This window comes from Anabrus simplex, chromosome 3 (assembly GCF_040414725.1).
Source record: "Anabrus simplex isolate iqAnaSimp1 chromosome 3, ASM4041472v1, whole genome shotgun sequence".
In the NCBI taxonomy this organism is placed as follows: Eukaryota; Metazoa; Arthropoda; class Insecta; order Orthoptera; family Tettigoniidae; genus Anabrus; species Anabrus simplex.
In genome coordinates, this window is record NC_090267.1 from 310100614 (window position 1) to 310121829 (window position 21216).

At 40.3% G+C, this 21216-nt stretch overlaps 1 protein-coding gene across 1 annotated transcript in view; it reads right to left on the minus strand.

Moving 5' to 3' along the window:
* LOC136867261 (alkylglycerol monooxygenase) overlaps positions 1–21216 on the minus strand; it is a 171015-nt gene that overhangs the window by 66033 nt on the left and 83766 nt on the right. The window contains exon 2 of the mRNA XM_067144404.2: positions 5760–5887. Coding sequence (XP_067000505.2) covers positions 5760–5887 — 128 coding nt within the window. The remainder of the gene's footprint in view (positions 1–5759; positions 5888–21216) is intronic.

Sequence of the window (21216 nt, forward strand, 5' to 3'; positions counted from 1 at the left end):
TAAATGACAATGGAACGAACTGAAATTCAGTCTGTACTGCACGAAAAAATCAGAATAATGCAAATGACTACATCATCAACATCAAATGAGTTAATTTTCTACTGCTACCAAAAGTTAGTAGCCTAACAAACTACTGGAAAAACGTGTTTTCATTACCTGCAATATTAATATCTTGATTGTGAATAAGAAAATGCTCGAATAAGTCACAGCATATCACTACCCAGAAATAACCCTGATTGACCGTAACGTAGATGGGAACTGTTCAGCAGGCCTTCAAATCCCGCACAGAGCCATAATTATCCCCCCGTTGCAAATCAAGTAATTTGATAAGTTGATGGCGTGAAGATAATGCGGCAAAAGTTACTCCTCTTTCTTCGCAGGAAATAACTATCATAGAAAACACTGATTCCAATCAACACTATGAAGATATTGTTCATTGTAAAGCTTTAAGGTACACGATATTTTTTGTTTGATTACATGGAACGTAAACAAACAAAGTTGATGGTTTTCCAACATGGGAACAGGCAACATACAATTGGCCATGCGAGAAACATGGGTTTTCAAGTTTAATGCCGCAAACACTCAATGAATTCCCCTTGGATTTATTTATGGTCATAGCAAAAGCGAGCCGCACTGGAAACTGCAGTCGTTTAAATTCAAATGGTATGTCAGTCGGAATCATAGGGATGCGTGGTATCAAAACCTCTTCTCCTTTATACTTCCCCGTTAGAATGTTTGCTTCGATCACGTTGTTCAGTAATGTTTTCACCGCTAGTCGTGTGCCATTATAAAGACGCGGTTGGTTGATATTTCGTAACATTATGACCACTAATCCGAACTTTAATTGAAGAATGTGAGGCGGCAATCGTTGCAAATCCAGCGAGTTCAAAAATCTGTAAATTAAGAAGGACAGGTTTATTATTTTTGTCACAAAAACTACAAAATAAAATAAAATAAACAAAGCAATATGGGGATAAGTCTGTTTGTTATATGTTAAAAGAAAGCAATGTTATATGTTACCTTGAAAGTTGGCATGAAATTCTCCCGAAGTACATTTGTTGCCCCAAATGAAGTTATTTGAAAGCAGTTGTTGTATTTTTGGATATTTGGATATCTGTTCCTGTTCCTGAAACCAATGAGTGCAATGGATGTGGTGATGGAATCAATGGCACTAATTTCACTTTGCCACTTGCGCAACACAATCCAGCGGCTTCATTTTTGTATTTCAATACCTTACAATTTTGGCAAGCTGAGTGCATAGATCGAATAGCAACGCATTGGTAGGCACTGTAGTCAACTGAAACATCGTAACTGAAAGGAGCTCGATTCAAACTTGGAAGATAATTAGTTGAACGACGCGCTGCATGGGTTTGTGATATTCGAATCCTTTCAGTTTCATTTCGCTCTTCACGTCGTTGTGCAGTCCGATTAGACTGACAATTAGCTTGGCTTGTAGCATTTCGAGTTCTTCGACCGAAGTTGCTCCGCCCGCATCTTATAGGCGGCATGAGTCTTGAAATGAGTATACTGTATATGGAAGCACACACAAAATAAACCAATTAACCAAAGAAATCGATGAACTTGTTTGTTGAGAAGCGAAGATTTAAAAATAATCAAGGTAGACAAAGGTCTCGAACTATAACAAAACACGATACTGCATGCGACTGTCTGGAGAGCGATGTTTGGGAGATCCGTACCGGCAGTCGAGGCAGCCAGACAGCCAGACAGCCAGCCAGCCCGCGTGAATCCAAAACCCAAGGAGACATTCTTCCTGTCACAAACTGAGAACTAAGCGAGATGAGGACTTGAGGTTTGTTTTGAAAATAACTTCCATATCTGAAGACCATATGCCTCGCTTTGACCCCCCCCCCCATGCAAATTCAATAGCAAAGAAGTTGCCCAGCGACTGACTTTTTCGTGCCTGCTCATAGAAATCTCTGAACATGACTGAAAAGAAACACAAATAGTGCATGTTATTAAAATTGCAATTTTGAAAAAACCTATCTACGTCGAGCTGAAATGTTCCTTTACCAGCAGTCAAAAACTTATAAATATAGTGAATATAACATAGAAGTTATGACATGATAAGTTCTATGCAATGAAGATTTTGCATTTGAGGTAATATTCCATTATATTAACATTTTCACACTCAGTTATTTTGTAAACTTTTTTTTGTTAACGGCATCAAATGCGGCTTGAAATATTGTACATAATCCGATATTCACCCATTTTAACCGATAACATTGAGATTTACGGACATTTGGCAAACGCGCTCGATTAGAGGAAGACAGCGCTAAGCGCAAACGTGGGAGAAGGAAAGAGAGACGAACAGTTTGAATGGAAAAAGAGAAAGGGGGCTTTTACGTTTTTCCAGGCATTTTTTCCTATTTTTCTCTTCGTAAAAACGTTACTCGGACTTCGACGAATATTTGAAAAAAGAATTAGCCAAATTGGTCCAGCCGTTCCTGGGTTTTGCGCTTAGCAACACATTTAGCGATTCATTTTTATTTTTATAGATTTGTATGTATGTATGTATGTATGTATGTATGTATTATGCAATTTTTAAACTAACTTGTTTAGGACCGAGCTCGATAGCTGCAGTCGCTTAATTGCGGCCAGTATCCAGTATTCGGGAGATAGTAGGTTCGAACCCCACTGTCGGCAGCCCTGAAAATGGTTTTCCGTGGTTTCCCATTTTCACACCAGGCAAATTCTGGGGCTGTACCTTAATTAAGGCCACGGCCGCTTCCTTCCCACTCCTAGCCCTTCCCTGTCCCATCGTCGCCGTAAGACCTATCTGTGTCGGTGCGACGTAAAGGAACTAGCAAAAAAAAAAACTTGTTTAGGGGTGCACAGCTGTGAGCTTGAATTCAGGAGATAATGGGTTCGAACCACAACGTCGGCAGGCTTGAAGATGCTTTTCCATGGTTTACCATTTTTACGCCCGCAAATGCTGGGGCTATACCTTAGTTAAGGCCATGACCGCTTCCTTCCCACTCCTAGACCTTTCCTGCCCCATCGTCGCCATAAGACCTGTCTGTGTTGGTGCGACGTAAAAAAACAACCGGAAAAAGGAAGAAGAAAGTTTTAAACTTGAAATCATTTCTGACAACTCGTGTGACAACAGTGTTCAATATATAGCCACACGAAATTATTATTATTAGTGTTCAATATATCACTGTAAACAAGAACGGCCACTGTATCTAGGAACAAGCGTTTGACTTCGGTACGATACTTATCAGTTGATACAATAGTTCTACCATCTTGAGGTAATAAAACCGTCGTGCCACGCGGCTATCAATTAATGTAGTTCTCGACTCCAGCGTGCTAGCATGTCGTGTGAGGTGTCGTTTAATTCGTCTCGATGGATTCTACCCGGATACGGAAAAACAAAATCAAAGACTCGACATTTGAAGAAATTCTGGTGCAAAAAGGTGCAAAAAAGTGCCGTGATATACGGACAATATGGTTTCATAACTGTCGGAAACACATTCGTTAAGGTGTAATGGCGTCTCAGAACTCCAAATAATCCAAAATCACTGATGTCTAACGTCTAAAAGTTTACCGGGTCCCAAATTCAGGGCGGCCGGGCATGTTGAGGCGAGTTCGGGGCTGTTGGAGCCTCAGTCGAGCATATCTGTCGCCACAGTGCTGGAAAAAGATTTAGAACTCATGATATAAATGATGTGTAAATTTGCTTAGAATTAATAAAAAATATCAACAATAAACCTTACAACTCACACTGACTAGATACTTTATTTCGACAATACATGTAACACGATATGTATTCAGCGTCATAACTTACGGCCGTGAACCCGACACAGACCTGCTCGAACATTTTCTAAAATACGAATCTCAAACTGAATTCGAATAACTTTTCTTCAGCTTGTCCCAGGTCTTACTAGTATGGCTGGAACCGCTGTGGCTCACGTTGGATATGTTTGAGGTTTTAAAACGAGATGCTCTTCCTAATACAACATAATTTTTGAGATGAAAATCTTAACCCAGATTCGCGGCGTCTTTGTTTGGCTACATATTCTGGTTCCCTATAACTCATGGATAACAGAGGTCAGGTTTAATCAGAAATTTATTGTTTCCAAGGATATAAACCTTTAGATTCGAACCTCGGCTTTCTGGGCGGGAAGCCACTAAGCCGCTGTAGAATACTTTGCATAAATTTTGGAAATGCAGAATTTATACGTATGATATATATATATATATTTTTTGCTTTTACTCTCTTTTACTCATAGCACGTCTCAGAGCATACACTTCTATGAAGGGCTAGTTTCATTGCCATTGTTCACTAGGTTAAGCGGATGCACTGGGCTATCATTCTATTTTTATTTCAATCTCTCTTTCCAGTGACAAGTTAGAAAATACCAGTTCTTTTAGTTCTGAAACTGTAAACTTTCTAAATGTTATGTTATGCTTCTTGTAATAAAATATACTTGAATTACCCTGCCACATTCAAAATACAATTTTTTACTTTTTTACTTGTTGACAGATATAAGTCGATGCCAAAGGGCTTAGCCACAAATATCTCACACTTCTTGATTCACACAACACACGGTAACTCCTCTTCAGTCTCATGAGAAAGGTACCCCATTACTTGTCTTCCACCACGCTGGCCATTCCTTCTTCATAGTAGATGCAATGAACACCACAGGGACCTCGCTCCGCCCACCGAGCACAACTTCGCGATACGTGTTGGGCACATACACAGACAGAAAGTTGGCAACTATTATAGAGTACGCTTTATGGTTCAGAGTTATCGCGCCACTGCAGAAGGTTGTACGTCAGATACGAATAGTTTTGGGCTTATGGCATCGTACAAGTTTGGCGCAAATATGATGAGTCCGTGGATCCCAGTTATACGGAGATCACTATGCTGGCTGGTGGCACTGCTGTACTGCAGCTTGGCGTATTTACATTGCAGAAGTTTTGTCCACCATACTGTCAAAGCACATCATTTTGACCATGTGCAGCTATCAATGGACTTCATATTCCTCGACGACGATAGGATATTCCAACAAGACAATGCATCACCTCACTGGGACGAGGTTGTTCAAGAGAGGTCCATTTGTACCCAAGATTCTGCACCTTCAAATATCAGGAAACTATTAGAAGTAATCAAGACACATTAGTTTAACATATTTCCAAAGGTCACCTGTTCTCGTGCTGAATCCATGCCGTATCGAATATAATAATAATAATAATAATAATAATAATAATAATAATAATAATAATAATAATAATAATAATAATAATAATAATAATAAATATTAATAATAATTAATAATAATAATAATAATAATTATTATTATTATTATTATTATTATTATTATTATTATTATTATTATTATTATTATTATTATTATTATTTCGTTGCCATAAAGGATTTAAATATGCCTATTTGTTAAGCCGATAACACCATTTGTTATTTGCATATAATCATCTGAATAACTTGCGAAATAGTATATTATCCAACTCTAGTCTAGCTCACTGTAGACTGCAACTGAAGTTCATAATAATTTATAAGTTGCTGTATAAATTACATGCTTAATTTAATTATTATTTGATTCTACAGCCAACTTCAATTCTAGTGGAGGTTCATCAGCTAGCAACGTAGAGTAACTTTTCAAGAGACTGAGGAAATTTGGAAGGGGCTGGACCCCCTGGATCCCCCTATAAATACATCCTTGCTTGTGGAGTGTTACTTCAATATTGGTGCCGTCGACTGTTGTGTCTCGTGTACTTACTTGCCACATTCTTGCAGGAGGCCGTGTGATACCGAAGTAACTCCATCGTTCAGCCTCAGGATTGGCTTGCCTTCCAACCAGAGCAGAACATTCTCCACGAAAATGAAAGCCAAGAAGAAGGGCCAGGCCTGCAAACATAAACATGATCGTAAATATAGTGCCCTCAATTTTAATAAAAACCATATTAGCTGTTTATACATCAAAATGGAACAACCACCCATAAAACAACTCCTAAGAGGAATAGATGATCACTTTATCTTCAACAATCTTATCACAATTGCCATCCACCACTGATCTGCATTTAGGGTGCCAGGCAGGTGGCAGATTCCCTATCAATTGTTCAGTATCATCTTTATTAGTATCATCTTTATTTCTCTCCCGATCTACAGTATTGCTACCTTATTGATCTATCAATGGAGAAAAATAATAATGCCTAACCTAGACAACTTTTATAGCTTTTATACCGACATACCCATAGAATAATTCTCATAAAATAAATAAAAATAACATAATAGGTACCTGCTGCCATTTGGCCCACAGACATCTCCCTCACGGAGAACCAATAGCCACTATCAATTGTTTACTTAGCATTTTCTTAAAATGATTTCAAAGAAGTTGGAAATTTATCGAAAATCTCCTTCATTTCCTCTTCCTACGAGAATAGTATTTGCTCTAATGATTCCTCTTCAATGCCGGCCCCGCGGTGTAGGGGTAGCGTGCCTTCCCCGGATTCGATTCCTGGCCAGATCAGGGATTTTTACCTGGATCTGAGGGCTGGTTTGAGGTCCACTCATCCTACGTGATTACAATTGAGGAGCTTTATGACGGAGAGATGGCGGCCCCGGTCTATTAAACGGCCAAGAGTATTCGTTGTGCTGACCACACGACACCTTGTAATCTGTAGGCCTTTGGGCTGAGCAGCGGTTGCTTGGTAGGCTATAGTCCTTCAGAGCTGTTGCGCCCTCTTTAATTCTGACTTGATCTCCATATTATTATCGTTCCTAATTTAGAAACTCCATTCAAGGTCATCCATCTACTAATGTCATTTCAAACCATCTCTTCACTGACAGCTTCGAGCATACTGGTTTGTCGAACAGCTCATCTCCTTACTCCCAAGCCTTCCCAGCCTAAGTTTACAACATTTTCGTAACACTGTTCTTTTGTCGGAAAGCACCCAAAACCATTCGTGTTGCTTTTTCTCTGAATCTCTTCCAGTCCTCGAATCAATATTTAAGAGAGACAGTAATTCAGGACTATCAATAGCATAGTTTACAGTTTTAAAAAGAAATTTATCACTCGACTCCTGTATTAATAATCAGAGCAGTTGACTTCGGGTTAGAGTCCCCTGGGTTCGATTCCCGGTTAGATGAAGGATGTTATTCTTAAACGATTAATTCCCTTGGCACGGGGACTGGGATTTGTGCTATTCCCAACATATGTGCAACTCATACATCATACATAACACCATTCTCTACCATAATAACACGCAGTTTTCCATAGACGGCAAATGCCGTCCACCCTCGTCGGAGGGTCTGTATTACAAGGTCTGCATCAGGATAGAAACAGTCACACGGAATTATTATATGTTAATATATTATTCAATTCCTAAGTGGAAAATATGAAAGAGAAATAAGAGTTTCACTATTAGCTAATCAAAGGTGTTACCGGACGAGAACATATCAAAGATAATGCACATCGGTATATATAGAATGGTCGGAACCTACTTAAACCGGGCGTGTGAGCACTAGATGGTTGGTCATGTACGTATGTATGTATGTTTAGTCCTCAGCCCGAAGGCTGGTTGGATCCTCAACAGTTCCGCCATCAGCTGTCATAGATGGCGTAGGCATCACTGAAGAGGCTTACTAGGGAAATGAGGAGTGAGGTAGTTTCCCGTTGCTTTCCTCACCGAGCCAGAAGTTGCTATTACATATCAGTCTGTGGTTGGTCATACTGAAAAATAATTTGAAAAAGTAATTCGATATGTCACGTCGTTGTCATTTTATCAGATGCTGAACTTAGCCAATGTTCCTAAATTTGCAAGTGGCTTTGACCGGCCTGAGAGCCATATAAAGAAATTAGCATCAAACACAAACACACCATGAGTTTCAGACGATGTCAGCACAGGGTACTTGCTATGGCGCGATCCTGTCAGTTCGGATATCCGTGTTCATATTCTTTCTCTTCCATGGGTGTTCTAATGCCGATCTTAAGCCACCTGCAGATTTAGCGACATCGCCTATTTGGCCCATTTGAATTCGCCTGCAAAGCGGTCTGATTGGCTAACTTCAGCAGTTGATACAATGATAATTTATTTATCAGTATGACCAACCCTCTAACGCTCATGTATCATGTTCACGTTATTTCCGACTACCCTCTATTTCAATATTTTACGTCATTATGCATTGCAGTTAATGACATCGATTATACACAGGTTTTTGAATGAGAAGGAACGGCAACTGTGCCACCACATTCCTGAAAAGTTCTGAATTGAGTACTGACATTTCTGATGCTTGAGTATTCATACTTAGTTAAAGCTCCGATGATATCAGACTTGTTGCTTAATCAACGAAAATATATTAAACTGGCTACGAAATAATGAAAAACAAATAAAAATGACTTTAAAATAAGAAATTAGTCCGCTTCTGTGGTGTAGGGGTAGTGTGATTTGCTGCCACCCCCAGAGGCCCGGGTTCGATTCCCGACTCTGTCACGAAATTTGAAAAGTGGTACAAGGGCTGGAAGGAGGTCCACTTAGCCTCGGGAGGTCAACTGAGTAGAGATGGGTTCGATTCCAACCTCAGCCATCCTGGAAGTGGTTTTCTGTGGTTTCCCACCTCTCCTCCAGGCAAATGCCGGGATAGTACCTAACTTAACGCCACGTCCGCTTCCTTCCCTCTTCCTTGTCTATCCCTTCCAACCTTCCCATCCCCCACCAAGGCCCCTCTTCAGCACAGCAGGAGAGGCTGCCTGGGCGAGGTACTGGTCATCCTCCCCATTTGTATCCCCCGACCTAATGTTACACGCTCCAGGACACTGCCCTTGATGCGGTAGAGGTGGGATCCCTCGCTGAGTCTGAAGGAAAAACCAACCCTGAAGGGTAAACAGATTAAGAAAGAAAGAAAGAAAGAAGAATAAGAAATTACTAAAATGAACAGCTACAAATGACAAACTAATGAAATGCAATGTTAAAAATGGCAAAGAATTGCAAGAACAAGTCTTAATAAAATAAGTACATTTCCTGTAGTCTGTAGTCTTTGATCTTATTCCTGGAGCTTTTCTAATTTTATTGGGGTCAGCACTTGGAGTGGATTTGTCGCAGTTTTACGGCCGGATGTCCTTCCTGACGCCAAGCCTACTGCGTGTTACTGTTGTGATTGATAATGGTGTGTTGTATGTACTTGGTGAGAAGATATTAAGAGCAGTACAAACACCCAGTACCCAAGCCAGAAGAATTAACCATATGCAGATAAAATCCTCTCCACTTCTGGAGGTGCGTATGGTCCTGAGGTTCACTTAGCCTACACCAAAAATGAGTACCAGGTTAATTCCTGGGGGCAAAGGCGGCCGGGCGTAGAGCCAACCACTCTACCCCATCACGTGCCGAGGTTGCGGATAGCGGAAGCCTTTACCTTCCACTCCTCCAAGGGCCTTCATGGCCTGTACGGAGGTGACTTTGCTTTTTGCTTTTAGATAAAATCCTCGGCCCGTCCTGGAATCAAACCCGGGGACCTCTGAACTGAAGTGCAGGGCGCTGGAAATTCAGCCATGGAGCAGAACTAACAATGTCTTTGAAGCCCCAATTAAAAGGCCCTGATTATCATTTTAATTGCAACAGCCGCCCTTAAGTCTTATTTTCAAAATAACTCTAGAACTTACGTTAGCATCCTAAAAAAAAAAGCTAAAGAACCAAGGGTTCCATCAGCGTTTTCTTAGGTGACACCTGTTCATTGCACTTCGCCGCCTAAGTGCGGTGATCCGATCACTGTGTCCCATCGCTTATATTGATGGCCAAATAGTTGATTTCAGTGAATCAGATTCTCGAACGAGTGGAATGGCCACGCGTGTTATATATATATATATATATATATATATTACTTTTATCTGTCTCTTCAATTATTTTCTGAGATTTAAACTGGGAAATCTAGAACATCCTGCATTTGATAAATTGATATTTTAACATCCAAATCCTCATTCAGATATATCATTTCCATCGTGAAATGCTACCTAGTGTTAAATGCTAACATTGATAATGCGAAATTTAGTTTCTCAAATGCTAAATTCTTATTTTTTGGAATCTACCGTTCCTATTCATTGCAGTGCATTTCTTCTCCGAACTATTCCTGTCGTAAAGTACTTCCAGTACGTACGTGTATTGTGCGATAAGAGAAGATTACGGTATTTCCTCAAGGCTGCTAAACAGGTTGTTGATCAGTCACGGGTGATTACGTAATTACCGCGAGGATGTTTGACTTCAAGCCTCTTTAAGTAGCCTCTTATAGCTGTGTATGTGAAAACTGTCTGACAGTTTGGGAGTAGATTTCTCCATCCCAATTAATTTTACTGGTCTGACAGGCCTGAGGCCTGTACGCTGGGTTTGTAATGAAAGTTGCATGATTAGTATGAGTTCTAAAAGGCTGTCCCGCAATATTCATGTCATAACACATCTTCTTACAGAGCAACAGTACAAGCTAGGAGACACTCGGTACTGGTTAAATATAGCACAATCATTTATTGCAGAAAATCTACCAGTAGTGGTGCATGAGTTAAGTGCAAACATCATTGGGATAGATACTCCAAGACTTGAAATAAGGAGTTCTCCCGATCTATCTGGAGAGTGAGTGAGTGAAAGACCAAACTTAGTAGAGCCACTATCAACGCCAAAATTCCAGTCTCTGTAAGATTACTGAACATTCGAAATCGGGCCTTCCATTATCGTAGAATTTATTCACTGTAAGCTGACAAGAATCCGTATCAGATCTCATTATTATTGTAGCTCAAGGGTGAGGTGCTGGCTTTCTGACCCCTACTTGGCAGATTCGATCCTGGCTCAGTCCGGTGGTATTTGAAGGTGCTCAGATACGTCAGCCTCGTGTCAGTAACTTTATTGGCACGTAAACGAACTCCTGCGGGACAAAATTGAGACACCTCGGCGTCTTCGAAAACCGTCAAAAGTAGTTAGTGGGACAGTAAAGCAATTATTATTATTATTATTATTATTATTATTATTATTATTATTATTATTATTATTATTATTATTATTATTCAGCCACTTTTCCCACTTACTGGTGGGATCACAGGCGTGATCTATGTAACATAAATGTTGGTGCAGTTTTACGGCTGGATGCTCTTCCTGATGGCCACTTTATGTGGGAGATGTATTCACTGTTGCGTGTTTCGATGCTGATTTTTTGTGAAGGTTGTTGTGCGTATATGAAGAGGTATGCATTAAGACGAACAAAGCACCCAGTATCTGAGCCAGATAAATTAAGCGGACGCGGCTTAAGTCCTGACCGATTCGGTCGCGAATCGAACACAGGATCCTCTGAACCGAAGGCCGTGACGCTTACTTTTGAGCCAAGGTACCAAATGCTATTTATTTTATTCATAAAGTCCAATACAGCGATTTCTTAGAAATGCTATTGAATGTATGATGATCATAACATGTAGACTTAGTAATGGAAGTAATATTTTCTTTAATCATACTTTTACACAGGCGCCTACAATCTTGATTGAAATGTCGGTACACATTAGGAAGGACTCTTAGCTACCAACTGATACCCTAGTTTCTCTTTTGAATTCAAAGAAGTCTAATTTTCCCCAGTGAATATCTTACAGAACTATACAGACTTTCACGGTAAATAAAAGGAATATTTGCTCACAGCTATTGAAAAAAGTATTTATCCCATTTAATTCGCTAAACTACCGTGCAAGTTGGCCGTGCGGTTAGAGACACGCTGCTGCGAGCTTGCATTCGGGAGCCCTGACGATGACTTTCCGTGGTTTCCCATTTTCACACCAGGAAAATGCTGGGGATGTACCTCAATTAAGACCACGGTCGCTTCCTTCCCATTCGTAGCCCTTCCTTTTCTGTATCGGTGCAACGTAAAGCAATTTGTAAAAAAAAAAAATATATGCTAAACTGTTATCATTCGTTATGGGTGTGAATGTTGAAGAAATGAACGAGTCTGTAAAATTTGAAGTTGATGAAAATTCGGTGTAAACATCACTTTTATTTAATAATGATGCAGCGATTATGACACGAACATTAGTCTATCCAAGACTAGAGTGATATCAGGTAGGCGGACAGGTAAGAGGACTGAATGTTAGCTAGGAAATAGAAAACTGGAACATGTGGATTATTTCAAATACTTAGTAAATGATGATGATGATTGTTGTTTTAAGGGGCCAAACATCTAGGTCATCAGCCCGTCAGATACTTAGGACATTCTCCCACAATGGTAATACAGTAAGTGTAATCGAATCAAGCTGTAGCGAAGCTGTTACCGCGAGCCCGTAGTTGCGATCAACGGCATTCTGTAACAATTATCTTTAAATCAATCTGTTTTACAGTCCGACTTTGCTGTGTGGGAGTGAAATCTGGGTGAACTCAGGATATCCTACTCATAAGTCGAAATACATGAAAGTAGCGAGAATTATTGCTGTTACAAGCAGGATGGTACTCGAAAGAATAGTTAAAGGGTGTTAGGAACGAACTCAACGGATGAAGCTTCGCATATAAACCACCATAGGTGGTGGGGTCATTTGAGGCGAATGGAGGAGAATAGGCTATCGAGTAGAACGACAGACTCGGTAATGAAAGGTATGGGAAACAAAAAAGTCGGCGATGGTTGGACTCTGGATTCAATGATAAGAGGCGTGAAACTATACAAGGCCAAACAAATCTTCGTTTCAAGTGTTAGAAGATACAGTTTAATAAAAATACTGGTCTTGTAAACCAGTATTAAGATAATTCAGCGATTCTCCTCCTCCTCCGGCCTCCAGACGAAACAATACTTTTCTCATTAATCCCCCTATGTATTATGTTTACGCTAAACTACCCTCTGAATTATGAACATAAGCATCCTTACCTTTAATTTACTAAATACAAGTATTGTGATCATAGGAAGTGTAGGTCTTCGGTAATTAGTTTCGATGCTACACGCGCTTAAATATTTAACATTGGCTGCCAAACTCTCAGGCCCTTGAGCCTTCGGTTGTACGGCAGCTGCACCCGCTAATCCGCAGTCCGCTTTCTGATGTTCCCAGTAGACTACCTCTTCCCTCAGTATTAGTGACTAGCATCTCTTTTGGATTCACCATGAGATCTTTTCTGTTGATCACGATATTTCAACATATGATCAGCAGAAAGGCCGGCGGTGCTCGTACTCGCTGCACTCGTCTTTCTAGCTTTCCCTACACTTTCTAGTCCGTTCAGCCCCACTCTGACCACTTGCCACACTGTTTGCTTTTCTGTTATGTATTTTAGCTGCAGACAACGTAAACTGACAATCGTACAGTACCTCAGAACAGATATTGGATACGTCCCCCTCTAACTTGGCGGCACAATTCACATTGACGCAAAACTGATTCACGTATTCTTTGGAAAATTCCCGGCGCTTCTCGCATACGATATGCAGTCTTATCTATCTGGACAGACGGAAGGACACAATGAAGACAGAAGGAAGGTTGCGCGCACAACTCCTCAGCTTGAGCGTCTGCGAGGTAGACAGCTGAAACTATCACCGGAGACCTATGGTTCCTATGTTCACAATAGGGTACTTCTATTTGTATCCTCTAACAGGTTCGACTCACCGTCGGCAGCCCTGAAGTTGGATTTCCGTGGTTTCCTATTTTCACATCAGGCAAATGCCGGGGCTGCACCTTAATTAAGGCCAAGGTCGCTTCTTTCCCACGACTAGCCCCTTCCTGTCCCATCGTCGCATTAAGATCTATTTGTGTTGGTGCGACGTGAGGGAAATTGTAAAAAATAGTATCCTATAACGTTTCTTTAATTTACGAAACATATATTTTTTTCTGCAGCCTGTATAATGAAGATGCACTGTATTATGCAATAATAATACACGTCGAAGATTTCGAAATCAGAAATACTTCCCATTATTTTCTCAAACCCAGAAGTCACTTTTTAAGAGGTTGTAAAGCTGACCTTTATTACACCGTTTCATTATTGTTATACTAGAAATCATCCTCACAGACATGCAGGTCGCTTATGGCCGTCTACTGGAAAAAGACCTGCACCGGGCCTCTCTGGAGGCCATACGAAATTATTATTATTATTATTATTATTATTATTATTATTATTATTATAGTCCGGCTCCATGGCTAAATGGTTAGCGCACTGACCTTGGGTCACAGGGAACCCGGGTTAATTTCGCTGGCACGAGGGCTGGGTTGTATGTGTTGTCTTCATCATCATTTCACCCTTATCACGACGCGCAGGTCGCCTACGGGAGTCAAATCCAAAGATCTGCACCTAGCAAGCCGAACATGTCCTCGGACACTCCTGGCATTAAAAGCCACACGCCATTTCATTTCATTATAATAATAATAATTATTATTAATATTATCTTCCGCATACTTATACTCACATAAATTAACCAATGATGGGGTTCGAACCCATATCCTCCCAACATGAAATGCACACTGAAACCTTCTACAAGTTATACTGTATACAGTTCTTGTTGCGATAGTCATTTTACAAGAGATTTCACCCTCCTCCTATGGAAAATTGCGTGTTATTGTGGTAGAGAATGTGCGCCAGTATTTGGTAGGTTAAGTCACAGATACAGCCGGCTTGGCTTGATAACGTCCAACAACAGCTTGTTTCTCAAAATACAAGTCTATTATTTGGTTACTAGTGTCCATCTCCGGTGAGATACAATGTGCAGAGTACTCTGCGTTTTCTGATATGGGCTGTATCAGGGTTTTCTTCTTTCATTGACCTCGCTCAGTCTCATCTTTAGCTTTGACGATATGAAAGTGACTGAGGTAAGAGGATCAGTAGTAACACCTTTCCTTATTCAGCCAGTCCATGCGATGAAAGATGTGAAAGTGTTGTTCAAAGGGTCAGTAGGTGTATGCATTTCAATACGCTTGGCAGACTGATATGTAAGAGCACCTTCTGGTTGTTTGAAGAAAGTAATAGGAAATTACCTCACTCCTCATTTCCATAGTATGCCTATTGAGTGAATCCTATGATACCTAATAATAATAATAATAAAAATAATGTTATTGCTTTTACGTTCCACTAACTACTTTTACGGTTTTCGGAGACGCCGCGGTGCCGGAATTTAGTCCCGCAGGAATTAAAGTGCCAGTAAATCTACCGACACGAGGCTGACGTATTTGAGTACCTTCAAATACCACCGGACTGAGCCAGGATCGAAACTGCCAAGATGGGGTTAGAAGGCCAGCGCCTCAACTGTCTGAGCCACTCAGCTCGGAAAATGGTGGATCTGTTGATGACCCAGTCAGCCTTCGCGTTGAGGACTCTACACAAATAATTAGGGTTAAATAAAATCGAATCATTAGAAACTAATTACGAAATAAAATCCTCTTCCGAGAATCCTCTTCGGCGCTTTGGGCAAAATAGCTCGTCTTCATCTGTGGCCATTTCGGGTCGATCGACGTAAAGAAGGCAGTCGGTTGCACGGCGACCGCACCCACTAATCCGCAGTCCGCTTTCTGACATTCCCTTGTACCTCTTTTACCTCTCAGCATTAGTGACTAGCATCTCCTTTGGATTCACCGTAAGATCTTCTCTGTTGATCACGGTAATGAGCAATGGAAGGGCCGGCAGTGCTCGTGCTCGCTACACGGCCTCCTTGAGCACGGCTTTCTAGCTCTCCCTACACTTTCTCGTCCGTTCGGCCCCACTTACAGCGAGCGGACTTTAACTGGTCTGACCACGTTTCCTCAATTTCAGCTTGGGAGAATCGGCCGTTGTAAAGCGTACGCTGATTTTTCATAACATTTGATTAACTATTCGTCCGAGAAAATAGGTTTCTTTAGCAAACAAATGCCATTTATTGCATCTAAATTGATGTATCCATGTATTTAGTCACTTCTCGAAGTTGACAGTGTATCGGAAACTGTACTCCACTTAGATATATGGAGATTTATACGTCGATTAGTAGGTGAACTTAGGAACTTACCTACTGTATATCACTGGGATTATTAAGCGCCGATTCTTTGGCACTCGCGGCTCAACGTGTATTTAATTATGCCTATATATTTACCATTTCCCAAGCTTAAAATACATATTTAGAAAAGAATATTTTACGTCGCAACTCTCGGAAGATAACTTTTGCAACTTACAATTTTCACAAAGAAGAAATGTCCCGCATATGACAACATGCATATAGCACCACGGCTCTTGAAAGAAAGACCTGGAGGTGGGTGCAGGCAGAGGTTATATTAAGAAAGGTTCAAGATGTCCGACAGCGCAACCCTTCCCCTGCTCGGTGGTAACAGTTCACTCCGTAGATACCGTAAATAGCAGTACGACCTACAGGTGGTTAGCATGCCGAAGTAGAATCGATCGTACCCTTTCCCATAATCAGCTTCGCGTTCTCGGCCCGCTTCAATCAAGCAGGGGAACTCCCGGTGAAGCATCTGGTCGGCGGATGGTATGGTGGGGCTTCCATTGTGCGCTAAGGTTTCTATAATAGTACGAAACCTTCAAACTCTTACCGAATTTCATTACTCCAATTTTTTTAACCTGCGCTGCAACTTTTTGGGCCAAATTATGAAACGTTATCGCGTTAAAATAACCGTTTAATACAAGTAAGTTTGATCTTTGTGGTGGTAGACACAAGAAAGACATAAAATGTCCCACATACTTGTGGCGCAAAATAACGTCATCTCTAACGTCTTGCTGGACCACTTTGTGCCTTGAAACATACGTTAGTACGTTCAAACATGGAATCAGATATATACCGTACATTAACTTGCAACAGATTTTTTCTTCTCTTGTTGAAAAATTATTCTGCAAAGTACAGACACTTTGATGCGAAAAGGCTGGTCTCCCGTCTTTCCCACAGAAGATCGATAGGTGGTAAATCTGGTGACTAGGAACGCCAGCGAGATGTTATAAAATGGGTAAACACTCCAGGGAAAATGAGCTCTGTCTGTGTGTGTGTTACAAAATGGCTCCCGATCTTCCACCCAAGGTAAGTAGTATACATGCAGACTATGCAGTCAATGACCCTTGTACGATTGCATTTGATCAGTAAGTATTATGTTAAATATAATGTCAGCTGCTGCTGAAGTCCACCTTTTTTACTGTGAATCTCACAGGAATGAACGGATAGCAAATTAGGACAGATCAATCAACCTGTGAGTTTTCTCCTTTATTCAGTAACGTTGGAGTCTACAACATTTCATCTGTCTATTTCTTATCAGCCTGTCTTGATGACCCTCTATTCTTGTTAGGATTAGAGCTCATATTCCTTCTTCAGTTTAGAGAATATATACCTCAATGGATCACGGCTAGCGTGTCGGCTCCTGGATCGTGGGTTGAAACTCGGCAGAGGAATTCGGATTTACGAAGGTTGAAATGAAGTCCGTTCGGCACGCCATCTTGTACGATGTTGACATCTAAAAGATCTTTGATGACACATTTGGTATTTACCTGACAAAATAAATGAGAAAGTCAGACATAAATTGGTCAACAATGTCCCTTTCGCTCTATCATCTGGTAGAGGCAACCTAAACGCATTAAATAACAATGTAGGCTATGCAAAACGGCACACGAGTCCATGTTAAGAGAGTTATGGTGTTCGTGTAAACGAGTCATGAACTTGAATCATCAGTCATAAAATATTAAGCTAGTAATAGCGGAAACAAAATAGCCTGTTATTAGCATTGTTTACAGTTTGTGTAACGTCGCATCAATATTGACAGGTTTTATGGCGACGATGCGATAGTAAAGGGATAGGAATGGCAAGGAAGCGAACGTTACCTTAACAGTTGTGACAATGGGAAACCACGAAAATCCACCGTCAGAGACGCCGGCAGTGGTATTCGAACCCACTATCTTCCGAATTCAAAATATAGCACGTTAGAAATTAATGAAATACCGGTATATAATGGTGATTTAAAAACCCATACAAATTAAATAACTACACGTCTCTTTTGAGAACTACTGAACAGGTCTAGTTGAAATGAATATTAATTAAGAATGTTACACAATTAACATGTTGGCCATCGTCTCTATTTATATTTACACGTTGCTTTACGTGGCACCAAAAGAGATAGGTCTTGTGGCGACGATGGGGGCTAGGAATGGGAAGAAAGCGACCGTGGCCTTAAGTAAGGTACAGTCCCAGCATTTGCCTGGTGTGAAAATGGGAAACGACGGAAAACCATCTTCAGGGCTGCCGACAGAGGGGTTCGAACCCACTATCTCCCGAATGCAAGCTCACAGCTGCGCGCCCCTAACTGTATCGTAACTCGTTCGGTTTTTACCATAACTTAATGGACACGACTGTGTTTTTCAATCTCATCATTCAGAGGATGTTAACTAATGCAATGTTGCCAGATCCTCCCTTTCACAATTATCAGGGCAACATAAAGGGCATGAATATCCACAAAAATGTCACCCATTCTGTACTTGCCGTGATATCACCAACTTTTAAATAGTTAAAGGATATTAAACGGGGATACACATGATTTCAATTTAAGACCTAGTTCTAGTTCTTAAGCCATGATAGGCTATACGTGTTTCAAAACTTGGTCATCGTGAATTCGAATTACTATCATTTATACCGTTAAGGACGCTCCGATGTGGTTAAATGAGACGACAAATAGCGAATGATTATACCAGTAAATACACCAAATTTCATATTTTCGGTTTAAAATTCAGCTAAATGTTTATTGCCATGAGACTGATAATACCGTATCTTAAAATATAGATTTCCGCAATGCTAATTACTGCAAACTCTTAAGCCCAAATGATTAAGATATCTTAATATTATAATGTATTTTATTCTGCACTAAAAGCTTTTCTGAAAGACATCGTCAGGTATCTCTTACAACACTCCCGAGAAACAGGAAGTGACACTGACCTTCGTGTCCTCCACAAAATGAAATGACAACGATTCCACATAACATGACCCGAATTCATAATTACTTGCTTGTAACCTAGACCTGTTGAAGCTACCTTGGAGAAAACGGTAGTGCTTTAAGCACAGAAGGCTATGAGCGCAGAGTGAAATGTTGAAACTACAGTAAAATTTCTCAATGTAACTGCCATAATATTAAAGATAGAAATGCGCAAATTTTACTGTGTGAATTTCATAGCCTTGATGTTTCCAACGAATAATTACAGTTCTCTGGATTTAGACTTCTCGTTTACACTAAGCACTGTTTAAAATTATGTAATTGGTAATTTTCCTCCAATGCATATTTTGAGGCATTCACTGCATTTGAGTTTATTACCAGCATCTTGAGATGTTGCGGATCGGGAAAGACGTTTGATATATTTCAAGATATCCCTAATCGACTGTCCCTACACATAGGCTACTATTAAAACTGTAAATTCGTTACTTTACAGGAGTGTGTCATAAAGCTTCGCTTGAGCATATGCTGCTACATGTTGTGGATACTTGACGTTGCTTGATCGTGCTGATTAACAGTTTCATACGTTATTTTTATGTACGTCTAAAGTATATATAAATATAAACTATTTGCATTATAAAACGCAATTTCTCAGGTTTGCATTTGAGTATGGATCATTGAGACAGACATACAGTTTTCCTACATTTCTTTGCGAATACGCATACAATACATGTAAATGAATATATTCTTGTTCAGTGAGGCACGCTTTTCAAAACAAAAGTTTAGAACAATTCGAAATTTTGCACCTATTTACGACCATCTGCTTTTGTCAATTATGTCGGAAGTATCCAGAAGCGTACCTTTGCGGTCCCAACATAGAAATTGGCGTCTGAGTCTTTCTAGAGAATTGCTGAGCGAGCACAATTATAACGAAGCGGATATAAATATTGAGCACTGACAACGAAGGCATAGAGATTATATTTCTGTCGCAGTATTCTTTACTCCAGTGGCGTATCTCTGAGTGCAAGAAGTGTGTTACCATGGACCCTTCTCAAATCCCGGCTAAGGAGATATTTTACTTTAGCGTACCGGAGACCAATGATACGGGCTTGTCGAACTTGAACACCCTGAGATGCTTCGCATCCGATATCCTGGGAACTGAACAACGATGGCAAAGCAACAGCACCACAGAATTTGTCCTTTAAATCTGAAGAAAAACCCAAACCCCACGGTGCTCTAACATACCTTGGACTCCCAAGCTACCGCTGCTTAGCCCAAACACCTACGTGACTAATGGCCACAGCGAAGAATCCTTTCGGAGTCATTCTTGGCCGCTATCTTACCGTCAGATAGCTCCTCAAGTGTTCTGATGTTGCTTGAGTGGACATCGAGCCAGTTTTCAGATCCAGACAGAAATCCCTGACTTGGCCGGTAACTGAACTCGGAGTCTCTACGCAAGAGGCCGGCTCGCTAGCCGTAGATCACTGAGCCGGCCGTTGAATCTGAATCTACTTCGAAAATATTTTCGAAATACGCTATTGCCAGAGGACATAGTGCATTGTAAACACTACGTCTCTATAGCACGGGATATGAGTTTACACTGCTCTTATGCTACATTTAAGCATAAAATGGGCTGTGTCATGGAGCTGTATAAGTAATCCTGGAATTATCTACAAGTACAGTCCTCCGTGAATAGGAAAATAAGTTACATATTCAGAAAATCTATCCATCTATCAATCGGCGTCTCCCGAAATCGTAAAGTAGTTAGCAAGACTTAAAACTATTATATTATTATTATTATTATTATTATTATTATTATTATTATTATTATTATTATTATATCAGGCTGTCATCATAATTTGTAACCTTTTTTGTTGATGCTATCAGAATAAAAACTATACAGGTGTCAACAAAAGTAATTTCTATGCTGAATTTGGTTTGGACGCGAAACTGTGTGGACAATAATTATGCTTTCTGAAACAAATTGCCGCAACTCGCATGTTTGTTGCATAATTGTTGGATATATTATGTATCCGCTAATTACGACCTGTTTGAGAAATATACTGTAATACAACAAAGGTACCAGTCCGAGATATTTAGCTACACTGAAAATTACGACGTGTGACAGTACAGTAGCCTTCTTAATGTTGCGTTAAAAAGAAGAATAATGTGATAAAATAATCGTTACCTTATCAAGCGTCATTTTAGTCTCCGATGTAGGCAAGTTGCCACAAGTCCATGTCTGCCATTGTCATATAAAAACAGGTTACCTCTGACATGGTCGGGAATCAAAATCAACATATGAATTATTAGAATTAAACATGGAGTAGGCTAAGTGGTTGAAATTGCATTAATTATGTACATAATAACACCGCAG